The 13,726-nt window shown below is 41.3% G+C and overlaps 1 protein-coding gene across 3 annotated transcripts in view; it reads right to left on the bottom strand.

Moving 5' to 3' along the window:
• PPFIA2 (PTPRF interacting protein alpha 2) overlaps positions 1 to 13,726 on the bottom strand; it is a 607,969-nt gene that overhangs the window by 420,408 nt on the left and 173,835 nt on the right. The window contains exon 3 of one of the 3 annotated variants that reach the window (XM_074984006.1): positions 3,804 to 3,829. The exons of the other annotated variants lie outside the window; for them this stretch is intronic. Within the exon in view, the coding sequence (XP_074840107.1) occupies positions 3,804 to 3,829 (26 nt within the window). The remainder of the gene's footprint in view (positions 1 to 3,803; positions 3,830 to 13,726) is intronic. 3 annotated transcript variants of the gene reach the window in all.

Below are 13,726 nucleotides of genomic sequence, written 5' to 3'. Positions count from 1 at the left end.
TTGAGGATCTGTTCAGCTCTTTTTAATGGACCACAGAAAGAACTGCGACTAGAGTCAGAATTGCTAATTGGAATTGGAGCAGCTGCCCCTGTGAATGAGGATCACAAACCTGGGAATGCCTACATTTTTTTTGAATGAGATGTAATGCTATATTTGACTTGGATCTGACACTGGTTAGTTGAGATTTATCGTTATCAAACAAGGTATCACTACTCTTACTACTACTGTCACAAAACTTTTTGATATTTTTAGATTCTTCTTGTCTAACATGATCTAGAGCAGAATGGGAAAACAATACTTGTTTAATATCTAAGCTCCATCAAGAAAAATTCATTGCTCTTTGAAGTTTTCCTCTAGCATGGGTTGTTGGTCTTCCAAAGATCTAGCTTGAACCTTCTATCTGACCAGCAGAAAACTAGCAGAGTTAAGGGAAGATACATTTCTTAGTGTTAAGGAGACCTATTAATGATGGTTTAACACTAACTTGCAGGAAGAAAATAGATTTCATCTTGATGGGTTTCTAAGGGTGACAGCCTTTACCGGCATGCCATATTCCCTTCTTTTGGTTACAGGAGGAGAAACAAAACAAAACAAAACAAAACAAAACAAAAAAGTATGAGTCTGATATATCGTATCTTAGTGGTGACAGTGGACTTCCCTACTGCAATATTTTTATTTGCTGATCAGGGGTCTAGTGAATCTCTCTCTTCTTGCTTCTGCCTTAGCTCAAGAATACAACTCAACTGTGATAAATAATTAGTATCACACACACACACACACACACACACACACACGTAGGAGTCTAACAGTTTTTCTGAAATTGTTTTGGAAGCATTTTCTGACAAGTGGAATATGCATATGGGAATTCTCAGCTCCTGTTTGTGGGATTACTTTTCCCGGCTTTCCCAAGAGCTGGGGAAAAGATTCACAAGCACTCAATTGTCTAGTGAAAACACAGCCTGGGTGACAAAGGGGACAGGAACAGGGGGCATCTTTATGGCCATTTTTTGTCAGTTTAAAAAATCACTAGAATGGAAAAGGAGGTATATGAGTGGAAATGGTACTGAGGCTCAAGAATCTCGCTTCCCACTGATGCCCACGCAGCAATATCAGAAAGAGCTGGTAAAGCAATCCTGCAGTGAAGTTTCCAAGTAGTGATACAGTTTAAAGTATATGTCTTGAATCTTTTCCCACTGGTCCATGACCCATGAATGGGCTATTACATTTTCTGTCCCGGAATGCAGTGGGCAGACAAGTTGCACTTTTCTCTTGACACAGTACTTCCATCGCGCATTAAATGAGTAAACTGATATTCCTCCCCTAATGGAGAACACAGTGCTAAACTTGGAGTTCAAAACTGCTCAAAGGGGAAAATGCCAGCTCCTGTACAACCCACACCATTTCTTATGGTATCCTAGATCTTCCCTGACGTCTTGGATCCAATCACCTACCAGACCTGACCCCATTTTATTTGCAAAATCAGACAACATCAGGCAGCACCACTTTTAGGCAATTACATCTATCAGTGGTATGATTTACATAACATGCTTCCAATTCTTTGGAAATAAAAACATCAATAGAAAATTTACATTTGCATCTGAGGTAAACAAGCCTGGCTGCAACTTGCAAAACTCTTCCCATATATAATAAATCACAATGGGTAAGGTTTTTAAGGTATTTAGATGCCAAAAGATGCAGAGAGAGATATTTTCAAGAGCACCTACTTGCCTAGATGCTTCACTCCCATAGAAACCAGTGACAGGTAGTGACCTACAAGCTTTTGGAAACCCAAGTAAATATCTACCCACATTTTGGCCCAAAAATCTGGCTAGATGTAATGTAATATATGTTCTCTCTATATTTATGTACTGTACACTTACATGGATACATTTGGTCTATATTTATGTATTGTACAGATATATGGATAAGTAGATAATTCATTCAACTATACAAGATTGTAAAACTGTTGGTAAACTATTTTAGCGTTCATATACAGCAGTTTTAAAGTGCTTATTGTTTATTAATTGAATGCTAGTGTAAACCAAGTGCAAATGTAAGACATGCATGTCGAATACACCGACATCCAAATCCCACTTTTATCTTTCATGGAACTGAACAGAATTAAAGCTATATTGGTTCAGGAGCTACTGAAATGGTATCACATCTGCCTGCTCAGATAAGAATGGCAGAGAGCTAGTTTGATGCCTGGGCTGACAATTCTGAGCAATTAGAGGATAACAGACTGGAGAATATACTGTCAAGCACTCTTTAGTTTGAAGTGTGAGAACCTGTCATGGCACCCTATCGCAATGAGATTATGAAACATTTAACTGTCTGCACAGGTCCTCCTAGCCCTTCCCTCCCACCCAATTTCTGAGCCCCTCACACAATAACATCTTCCTTTCCCATCATTTAAGCAATTGTCACATTCTCATGCTGACTGCAGCTAATTATCTGCATAATTACTTCTTTGTAATTAGGACTTTTCCCAGGAAGTGTCACCCACTCCACTCTTTTCCTCCAGCCAGTTGTATCAGGATCTTCCAACGATCTTTTCAGAACAGTTCTGTAGAACCAAATGCACTCAAGGTAAAAAAATAGTAGCTGGTGAAAAACTGACATCCTTAATGGGGCCAAATTAAGGACCTTGTGCCTTTTCAGCAATGCACTGGGTTGTGGTGCAGTTAGTGAAGTGTGAGACTCTGGATGAAGGAGTTCAAAGAATAGTTTGTGGTTTGCCTTAATTTCCTTGCCTTTTACTTTCTGTAAATCAATCTTCCACTGACACACTGTGAAAAGATTTCCCATGTTACTCCCCAAATTTCAGGTGAGAGAACATCACTGATGGTGTACAACAAAAAGAATATTTCTTCTAAAATAGTCAGTAAGCCTTTGTCATACTACAGTAGAAAACAGAAATATATTATACAACCCATGCTGTCTGTTCTACATAAGGATTCAGTTGACGAACACCTCCAATAAACAACACATACTCCATTTGGTTAGTTGACAAAGCAACCACTATCTCCAGATTCTGATCATGCTTAATTTTCTTTCAGCTGGAGGCATCCTATCATAGATTTACTGTCTTGGAGCACTCCCTTCTGGCATCATGTAATGTTTCTGTGACTCATTCACTCTCTTTGGGAACTGAGTGGTCAGGCACATTGGTGACAGGTCATATTACACCTTTCAGGGCATCAAAGTTCCAAGCCAAATGCAAAAGAAAGGTAGTTTGTCCCAGTCTTTAGCTGGATGCAACCCTATGTTCAGCTCTGTTCTGTTCTGCAACTATCTTTAGTTCTCTTGCACTTTGCTTCCAGTTCTCTCTCTCCTATTATGGTAAGAATGTGACCAAGAATAGGAGAGGTGACGAGGGTGCCTATTGTCACCTTGCCTGTTCTTCTTGATCACAATGGACTGGATTATGTACAGGATAACAGATGACCATCAATGAGGTATTCAGTGGACACTTTTCAAACAGTTAGAGAACATTGATTTTGCTGATGTAGCTTGCCTTTCACACCAACATGAAAGCATGAAAGAAAAGGTGACAACACTAGACAACAACAAGAAGTCTTGTGGCACCTTACAGGCTAACAGATATTTTGGAGCATAAGCTTTCGTGGGCAAAGACCTGCTTCATCAGATACATGAGTGGGGGGAGAGTTTCAGAGGGGTATTTAAAGAGCGGGGTCCCAGTAAAAGGGAGAGCCAGAGCTCACAAGGTCTATTCAGCAAGGTGGAAATGGCCCAGTATCAACAGTACTTATCAAAACAGGAAAAAACAAGCCAGATCGGACAGGGGGATATGAGCCTTTGTCAGAGTCTAATGGGGAGATATTAGCACCCAGGACAGAGAAACTGTCTTTGTAAGCTGCGAGCCACTCCCAGTCTCTGTTCAATCCATGGTAAATGGAGTCAAATTTGAAAATAAATTGCAGCTCAGAGATTTCTCTTTCCGTTTGATTTTTGAATTTTTTTTGTTTCAGGACTGTCACCCTTAAATCTGCCACTGAGTGTCCAGGGAGATTGAAATGTTCTCCCACAGGCTTCTGTACATTACCGTTCCTGATGTCTGATTTATGTCCATTTATTCTTTTATGGAGAGACTGTCCAGTTTGGCCAATGTAAATTGCAGTGGGGCATTGCTGGCCCGTGATGGCATATATTATATTAGTACATGTGCAGGTAAAGGAGCCCCTGATGGTATAGTTGGTGTTAGGCCCTGTGATGATGTCACTGGTGTAGATATGTGAGCAGAGTCGGCAGCGAGGACTGTTGTAGGGTCTGGTTCCAGGCCTAGAGCCACTGGTTTGTGATTTGTAGTGGCTGGTGAGGATTTGTTGAAGGTTGGCAGGCTGTCTATAGGCGAGGACAGGCCTGCCTCCCAAAGTCTGTGAGAGTGAAAGACCATTGTTACAGGATGGGTTGCAGATCACTGATGATATGCTGGAGAGGCCTTAGGTGGTGGCTGTATGTGATGGTCAGTGTTGTTTTCTTGTTTTCCTTGCAAGACCTGTCTTGTAGCAGGTGGTTTCTGCGTACCCGTCTGGCTCTATCAATCTGTTTCCTCACCTCCTTAGGTGGTTATTGTAGTTTGAGTAAAACTTCGTAAAGATCTTGGTAAAGGTAAACATCTACAAGCCCTTTACCAAGCTTTCCTCAAACTACATGAGCTCAAAGATGCAACCTTCCTTTCTAGCTATACAAAAATAGTCATAATGCTGCTGGAAAAAGCCTGGCATATTCTTCAGAAACATTTTCCATGGGCGCTATTAGCCCATTTACACTAGATGTTAGCTTCCTATTTTCCACATTATAATATTGTTAAGGGGTACACAACACTGCCACAAAGAGGAAGGAGTGAAAGAGATACTTTGGGCCTGGGCAACACCACCTCTTCTCAAATTTTGGTGGATGAAACATTATCAGTAAGTTAAATATTTCAGAAATAAAAGCCAGAATGTTTCTAAATATTCTATTCACATTTTATGTGATGGCAGTTTTCATCTATTTTAGATTATTTACCTTTAAAAATAAAAGCAGATTATTCATAACAATGGTAAATGCCCTTCAGAGCAGGTGCCAGTATTTGGGTTAAACCTCCATTGACACAGAAAGAGTTCTAAATCACACATTGTTTCAGTTCATATCGTCTGTATGATACTTCAGAAATCAATTAACTTAACATCCTAAACAATTATGAAACCAAAAAACTCTTGAGAACTGAGATGTTACAGTATGGTGCCAGCTAGGGATATGCTTACAAGAGCTGCTTGACATCTCTCAACAAAATGTGAGTCTGCAGTTGATAACATGCCAACTGCTTCTCAGTTCATTTAACAACAACAAAAAGCACGTTGGCATTTCATTTTTACTACAATCTAGATACACAGCAGGCAATTCTAGAATAAATCCAGGCCCCGCAACCAACATGTGCTGAAGTCAATGAGAATTCTCAGAGGGAGCAAATTTAACCACTCAGTTAATTCTTTAAAGGACTGGGACTTTAAATTAGTATAGCTTAAGGGATAGCTTTTTACTGCACAATTTCTAAGGGGGCGTGGGGACTTTCTGCTTTTGCAAATCTCTCCCTTGAGATCTGAATAAAAATCTATTACAGATAGAACTTTTTCAATACAGAATTTATTTCACGCCTCTGAGTTTTCTGTCCCCTACAGATATTAAAGTGCACTAATAAATAACCACAAGTAAATTTGTGGACTACATCAGTTATGCTGATCTTTGATGTGGGACTACTGGTTGAAAAACTAGCAATTAATGATTCTTCAGAGTTTAATACAAATGGTCTAAAGGGAGACTGTCAATTTGAAATTTAGAGTGACAAGGTGGATGAGGTAATATTTATCATTAAATCAACTTCTGTGGTCAGAAGGACAAATTTTCAAGCTCATATGGATCTCTTGTTCAGGTCTTGAGATGATGCACTTCACATCTCTAATATCCCTAGGAACAACATAGCTTCAACATCACTGCATACAACTTGAAATTTAGTCAGTTTAAAAAACAATATAAAACCAGCCTAAAGCTATTTCAACATAGTTGACCCAACAGTCCACACCCATTTTTATGGCTTTAACCTCCATTTTTCCTGTTTTTTGTTTTGTTTTGTGGTTTGTTTTGTTTTTAAAGATGAGAGAGCCACAAAGGACAAGTTGATTGTGGCTCTGGATTGTACAACTGGATCTGTTAAAAACAGATTACTATAGATGCCCATTGGCACTAATGGGACTCTGTATAGGAGCCAGAGGCCTGTTCTAGAGGATTCCAATGTGGAATGGCGCTTCATTGACTTTACAGGGAAAGAATGAAGTTGACTGCATTCAAACTGCCACAAAGTGTGGCGGGGGGCAGGGGGGAACCCAGAAAATAATTTCCCTCTAATTTCTTTCTGTTTTGACCAATTACATTGACATTTACCTAATATAGTGGGGCAGCCATCCCACCCCTGCAATGAAGGGCAAATGGAGCCTGGAAGGAGCCTCTCCAGCTCCCCAGCCAATTAGAAAAGGGCTTGGAAGCAGTCAGTCAGAGAGTAGCTTACTGGAGCAGCCCTGAGTCACTCAGAGTCTGACTGAGGAGGGTGCAGGATTGGCTCACAGCAAGGGAGCGGCACCTTACAGTGAGTATTGGTGGGCAGGCTGAGGGAATCTTGGGAGAAGCTTCAGCCCAACACCTGCCAGACTGCTGGCCCTGACCTGAGGGCCAATAAGATGCAACAGTTAGGTCCTGATCAAAGAGGGTGCAGGACCAGCTCCCAGTAAGCGCAAACACCTTATATAAAACAGTGCTGGCTAGGCTAGGGAGAGGCTCCAACCTGATGCCTGCCAGACTGCTGGCCCTAATCTAAAGGCCAGAAAGGTGCAAAGGGTCACAGGGAAGTGGCCCAGCGAGAGAGGTAGTAAAGATAGAGGTGGAGGAGGGCAGGACAATGCTGCCGCCAGAGGATCCCTGGGCTGCGACTCAGAGAAGTGGGTGGGCTTGAGTCCCTCTTCTGGTAGGACACCTAGCCGTGCTCAGAAGAGGACATTATGGACTTTGGCTTGCCCATGAGTAAGGGGCTAGATAGAGGCTGCAGCTGGCCACAGTGGTGGGTGCACTGAGACAAGGCTGCTGAGACACTAGGAAGGAGAAGAGAGAGTAGAAGGAGATGCTGCTAGCTGGGAGTGATCCAGGCCCCAAGACCAGAGCATGAAGAGAACTGGGAGGAGGACAAACCAGCCAGAAGGGGATGTCCTGCCAAGAAGCAGGTTAATTTCCTGAGCAAACAGCAGGAGGTGCCATGATGGTGACTTCACCTGGTGACACCTAAGTAAAAATCTGATTTATTAAGCTGACAGTGTCTACTTAAAGAGGAATGGGTTATCGAGATGCTTGAAAATATGTAAATATTGACTACTCTTTCAGCATCTTCCACACTCTTAATCCTTCATTTCGGGTCTCACCCTGAGCCTGCATCCCCCAGCCTGGGCCTCATCCACCTCCCACACCCCAACCTTCTGTCCCAACCAGTGAAAGTGAGGGTGCGAAGAGTGAACAACAGAGGGAGGAGAGTTAGAAGAAGTGTGGGAGGGATTTAGGGAAGGGGTTGGAGTTTTCAGTTTTGTGCAGTTATCATGTCAAAGCTGCCACATGCATTTTGCTTCTTCAAATATATGTTTGTACTTATTTATTTGAAAAAAAATGAGTGCATCTTTAAAAGACAATATCTTATTAGTCTAATTTTTTTCTAAGAAACCGAATACTGGAATCAGCTGCCTAGTGATTACATTGTGTCCTGCCACTGGAAGAGCTAAGTTTGATCACTGAACTCATGTTCCTCTTCTCTGTTTAAAGAAACTAGGACCAGAGTGGTAGCCAAGTGAGTCCAACTTCACAGTCTTGCTTTTTTGTTTTGTTTTTTAAGGAACTAGGAGTGAGCCAAACATGGAAGCCAGTCAAGGCTGGGGACAAGCAGGAGGAGACTTGGATTTGAACAATGAGGCAGATTGACCTGCTAGAAGACAGCCTAGTTCAGTTAATGGAATATAAGACTGAGTGTAAGAGATCTGATTTCTGATTCGAGACCTGACTGCTATGCTGCAGCTAATTCAAAAGGGTAATACTTTTGGGTGTCTTTGTATGTCTGTCTTTCCTCAAAGCTAAAGAGATGTAAGGGTATTTATTGGTCTCTTTACAAATGCACCCAGTTCTACAGATAAAAAGAGCTCTTTCATATAGTAATCGTTATTAACTTCTGGAGTCAAAACTCAGATAAGCTTTTGCTTTGGAGCCACAATTGATGCTTATATAATGACCATTTTTTGAAAATACCCAGACCCTAGAAAAAATTCAACCTTCTGAGTTAGGAAGCTAAAATCAGAACCCTAAGAATTCTCTTATATCTCTAGGACTGCTCTCCATCGTCAGAGAAGCTTGGACTAGGCATGGAAAGACTACCAGTAAACATAAAAGAAGGAACAAGTCACGTTCCTCAGCAAGCTCTATCCACAATGGATAAACACTTTGATTTAATTATTGTCTTCTGTTTTGGAGTCCTTTGACATTTGTTCTTCTGTTCCAAAAGGAACCGCTTCAGTCACACAGGTTGCACCTCCCTAGCCCAACACTCTCAGGACTTCAGGGTTCCCAAATGTGGGATTTTGCTGGTCCCTGGCCACCCCAGCTAGCTCTCTGGCCAAGGCTCACCACTGGAGTCAGCCCTCCCTGTCCCGCATTGGGGCTGCCAGTTGGTTGTCCTTGTGCCCTGGGTCTCTGGTCCAGGAACATCCGTGGTCCTGTTGGGCGAGGATGTTACCGGACCAGAAAGTGTTGGTTTAAGAGGTGCAATCTGTAGTGAATTTTGTACCATAATCAGAAGTTGGTGAAAGTAGATGTCATCCTGATTTTCTTTGGGAGGTTGATCTGGAACCAAGTCTTTTTGCCCACCTCCTTTATATTTATATCTCTTTGCCATATGCACCCAATGAGCACAGTTTCTTTGATAGCTATAGGAAAAAGGTGTCCTATCTGGTAGTGACTACAACATCCTACTTTAACTCTACCTCATTAGCTCATTTCAGCTAGCAGATGGATGGATATGTATTACACATTAGCTGAAACTGTGTGACGTACAGAGTGACTTACACTATTTTTGTCATCTAGCTACTATTGCATTCAGGCCTTCATTGAAGACTCAAGGATTGATACTTTTGACAGGCACCAAAGTTGTTCTTTTAGTTCAGGTGCTTCTAAACAAAACAATGATTTTATTCTCTATACTGCCTACAGTTTAGCATGCGTCTGTGCACGTCACCCCAGATCATGGCAGTGCCAGGCGAACTGTTGAAGGCTTTCGGCCGACAGAGCAGCACATAATTTCTAATCTAATGAGATCAACCAAAACTGTCCACTGAGCCAGTCTGAGACGCTAGACTTAAGGAAAGTGAAACAGAGAACCAGTTACTAATCTGAAATCATTCCCTGTCTGTCAACCACTGTATGAGCAATGGTGGTGGAGACAAGGGCTCAACATAAAGGAAGAAGTTACGAACACTACTGATTACAAAAGACGCATTTTTTCAGTTTGCTTCTTCATTTAGCTCATGCTTATTAGCACTTCGCTACTTGCTCTATCTTAAAACCAGAGAGGCTGTCAAAAATAGATAACATTTTCACATACAAGGTATAAAAATACTTCAGTAATAATTTCTTAGGGGTATTTCAATTTGTTTTTCAAATTATTTACTGAACTAACTCTGCATTGACAGTACAGTTTCAGCACTATGGACACTTCATAATTATTGACTTTTAAGTTTCATAGAAATATAAAGTAGAAGCATCTTCACAATATCTGAAATTGTGACTAGGTTCAACATTTTATTCTAAAATAGGTACAAAGTACCTAGAGTTAAAATATTTTCTTTTACAAGAAAATCATATTTCTCTCATCCTTTGATTTATCACTTCAAAGAATTAAATGTCACAAGAGCAGAGAGATGTTTTTTCACTTGATTCTGTATAATTCATTTAGGTATATAAGTATAAACAGATAACTGTAATGTCTATGAATCAATAATTCTATTTCAAATGGAAATAGTCAATCTGTTTTTCACATATGTTTGCATATTTTAGCAAATCTCAATACCACTTGATTATCTCAGGTACTGTTTCAAAAGCTTCACATCCCCATAATCCCTTTACTAACAGTCTACAGCATAACTACCTTCCTGATATCGAAATAGACAAGAAGAGACCAAGAAGAGACCAAAAAGAAGAGAGTTTACTAAATTCAGTATTTTAAGTGCCCATTTTAGCTATTATAATCTGCATCTATGAAAGCTATTAGAGAAAACACGTGGCCCATGCTTTAATAAAACCTATGAATTCTTCTATAATACAAAACTACCAAACAACAGCAAACCTACACTCTCCTGAAGTATACTGAAATATAAATCCAATTCAGAATACCGTACTTGAATCACTGAAGACTAGAGTTCTTTTTCATCACAGACAAATGAACCACTACGAAACATTTTAACGTTTCTGGAAACCACTCTGCATATGATCTGTTTCTCTTCCAGGTAGGGAGATCTCTGGTTGGCAAACATCTCCCGAAAATAGGTTGAATAAAAAGGGCTAATTTCTGTTATGCCTCAAGATTAGAGCTCCTTGAAAATCTTTGTTAAAACATTGATTGATTAAAAATGCTGTTTGACTAATTCAGACATTTCAGAAAATCTGGCTTCTTGACAGATATTCCAGGAGGAAAAAGAAATACATAAAACAATGATTTTCATTTTAGAATTCCAAAACTGAATTTTTATATTTTTACATTTCATAATGCTATTATTTGGTTTGAAAGTATCACACTGGGTTTACAACACAGCCATTGATCTGGAAAAGATAGCAACATTTTCTATCGGTACTAAGAAGCAGCTGCCCTTCAAAGTTTTAACATAAAAAGGAGGAAAATATTTCAACTATTTTATCAAGCTGTCATATAATTTGCATACTTCTACCCGTGACAAGGTATGAATTATTGTACGATAATATATTTAAAGTGAAAAATAAAAGGCAAAATGAGATTTCTGATTTCCAAAAATATTTTTCAGAATTATGATTTGTGGGAAATTTAAAAAAAATCATTTTAGTCGCAAATCAGACAAAATGAAATTTTGTAATTTTCCAGGAATCAGAAATTGAGTTTCCACCTGTATTACCTAAAAATATATCAAGGAACTACAGTTAGCATTCTTCTTAGGATCATACAGATCAAGACCTCACTGTACTTGATGGTGTACAAACACAGATGAAGAAAATGTCTATCTGGCCTAAACAAATTACAGCCCACATACACAAGACACAAAAGTGCATTATATAAGAAAATTGATTACATGTAAATTCCATGTATCTTTTTTAACAAATGTATGGTTAGAAGTGTTTTGCATATGTTTGTTTTATCGGCTGTTAAGAACACTATTTTTAACTATATGGAAATTTAGTACTCCCACTAATGAGTAACAGAATTAATGATTTTAACATCCCACTTAAGTCTTTACAGTTGATTCTTCTAGATTACCAGACAGCAGAACCACATTCTGTCTTCAAAAATCACTCTGCTGAAAATAAATTCTTACACTGAGGCTTTGTCTAGGGACAATATTCTGCAGCTTGGACAAAACTCTTCCAAACTAAATTCATACCAACCTCCCCCCGCCCAGAAAACCACCCTACCAGAGATCCTAAAACATGGTATCAACCTCCTTTTGCTTCAGTCTGAAATATAGTCGGCAGAAGCAGTAGCACATGTTAGAGCTGAGGTGAGTGTTTAAGACACATTAAACATACCAAGGAACAGTAACACTTTCCTTCAGGGGTGCAGAAAGCAGGTGTTGTGACATTTTGTAAGGGGGGGCACAGCATGATTGGCTCCACACACACCCACACACACACCCCAGAGCTTCCGTTGCCTCCTCAGCCCTCTACTTTCTCTCCCGCAGCCTCTGCCATTCTCATCACCAAGGGAATGCCGCCCTCCCCACCCCTCCCCTCCCGCTCCGTCGCTGGGCCGATCAGAATGTTCAGAGGTCCCGAGACAAGCAGTGGAGCCAAGCCAGCAAGTTCCTGGCTTGGTAAGCCTGCCACATTGATCCCCACACCCCATGTCGCACTGGCCCCTAGGAGTCCCCCGAGATGCTGGTGTACAGTGAGTGCTGCCTGTGGGGGTGCAGGGCTGCCTTCAGCCTGGTGCCACAGCAGCTTATCGTCATGGCACAGAGCGGGTTCACCACCTCCCTGCTCTATAGCAGCACCAAGTTCCATGGCCGGCAGCACAGCAGGTGCAATGCCTGAAAGGTGGAGGTGGTGATGCAGCTGAGCCCCTGGGGTCCTCAATTTGAGATATCCCCCTAGCACCACTTCCTATTCAGACATACCTTGAGCCCCCATATAACCTCCTGGGGTCCTTCCCTGAGCACCCTTCCCCCTTCAGAGCATCCCTTGAGTCCCCCACATACCCTCCTGGGGTCCTCTTCCTGAGCACCCCTCCCCCTTCAGGGCTCTCACTGAGTACTCCATTACCTTCCTGGAGTCCTCCCCCTGAGCACTCCTCCGCTTTCTGGGCACCCTCTGGAATCCCCCAGCACCTCCTTCCTGAGTATTCCATCTCCTTCCCAAGCATCCCACCCACTTCCTGAGTGCCCCCTATCCCTTTCTGTGGTCCTCCCACAGATTGCGGGGGGGAGGGGACGCTAATGGCAAGGCCGAAAAGTTGGGTCTGATAGAAAAAGTTTGCTCACCCCTGCTATAGATTGTCAGGGTGAAAGTTCAATAGCTATCACAGCAAGATAGCTAAAATTACTCATCAAGGAAGGGAAGCTACTTCCGCAAAAATTATCCCTACAATTTACATGAGTAATTCACATTCAGAGATCCCTAGAAACTCATATAATCTGCATTTCTTATTCCAATGGGTTATGCTTTGCCTTTTAATAAACATTAAATCAAGCCTATATTTCTCCTCCATTTGCTCTCTAATTTTCTCCCATAAGGACGGTATATTACCCATTTGCCTTGCCCAGGACCTCACAAAGCTGGAATGTATTTTATCATGAGCTGAGTGGTGTGTTAAGCCTTCAACAAAATGACAAATGAAGCAATAGTGTCCTGATTTGTAAGTCCCAATGTTTTCTGCAGAATGTTAGCTCTCCCTTCCTACAGCTTTCTTTCTTTCCTTCCTTTCTCCTTTCCTCAAATGCTTTTATAGGACAACAAACATCCAGTACTGTATTTTCAAAAGTCACAGTCAGCTTCCCAGTTGCCAGTTAGCTCCAAGAGGGTGTACCTTATATACAGCCCAGTGTCTGGAACAGTGTGTACATTCTGGGCAGATGCAGGGCTTAACATGTTAGAAGCAATGGGGAAAATATCAAGGCTCACACCACTGTCCACTTCCTTCTCTTGCTCCACCCACAAGGGAGGTGAGAAGAGTACCACTGTGGAGCCTGCTTTCCTCCTTGTGCCATTGGGGCAGAGGAATAAGAGGGTGCTTTATGCCCTCCTATTCCCTTGCATGGGCATGAAGACTGGGTTACAACCTGCCCTACCAGGTTTTATCTGTTTGGATACCAGCAATTGTCTGAAGGAAACAATACTAACACCTCCTGTTGGTTACCACTCAGCTTGCAATATGTGAATAAATCTATTGTGGCACAATAAGCAA

This window comes from Carettochelys insculpta, chromosome 1 (genome assembly GCF_033958435.1).
Source record: "Carettochelys insculpta isolate YL-2023 chromosome 1, ASM3395843v1, whole genome shotgun sequence".
NCBI classification, from domain to species: Eukaryota; Metazoa; Chordata; order Testudines; family Carettochelyidae; genus Carettochelys; species Carettochelys insculpta.
Note: the sequence above shows the minus strand (reverse complement) of the source record. Positions and strands in the feature narration are given on the sequence as shown.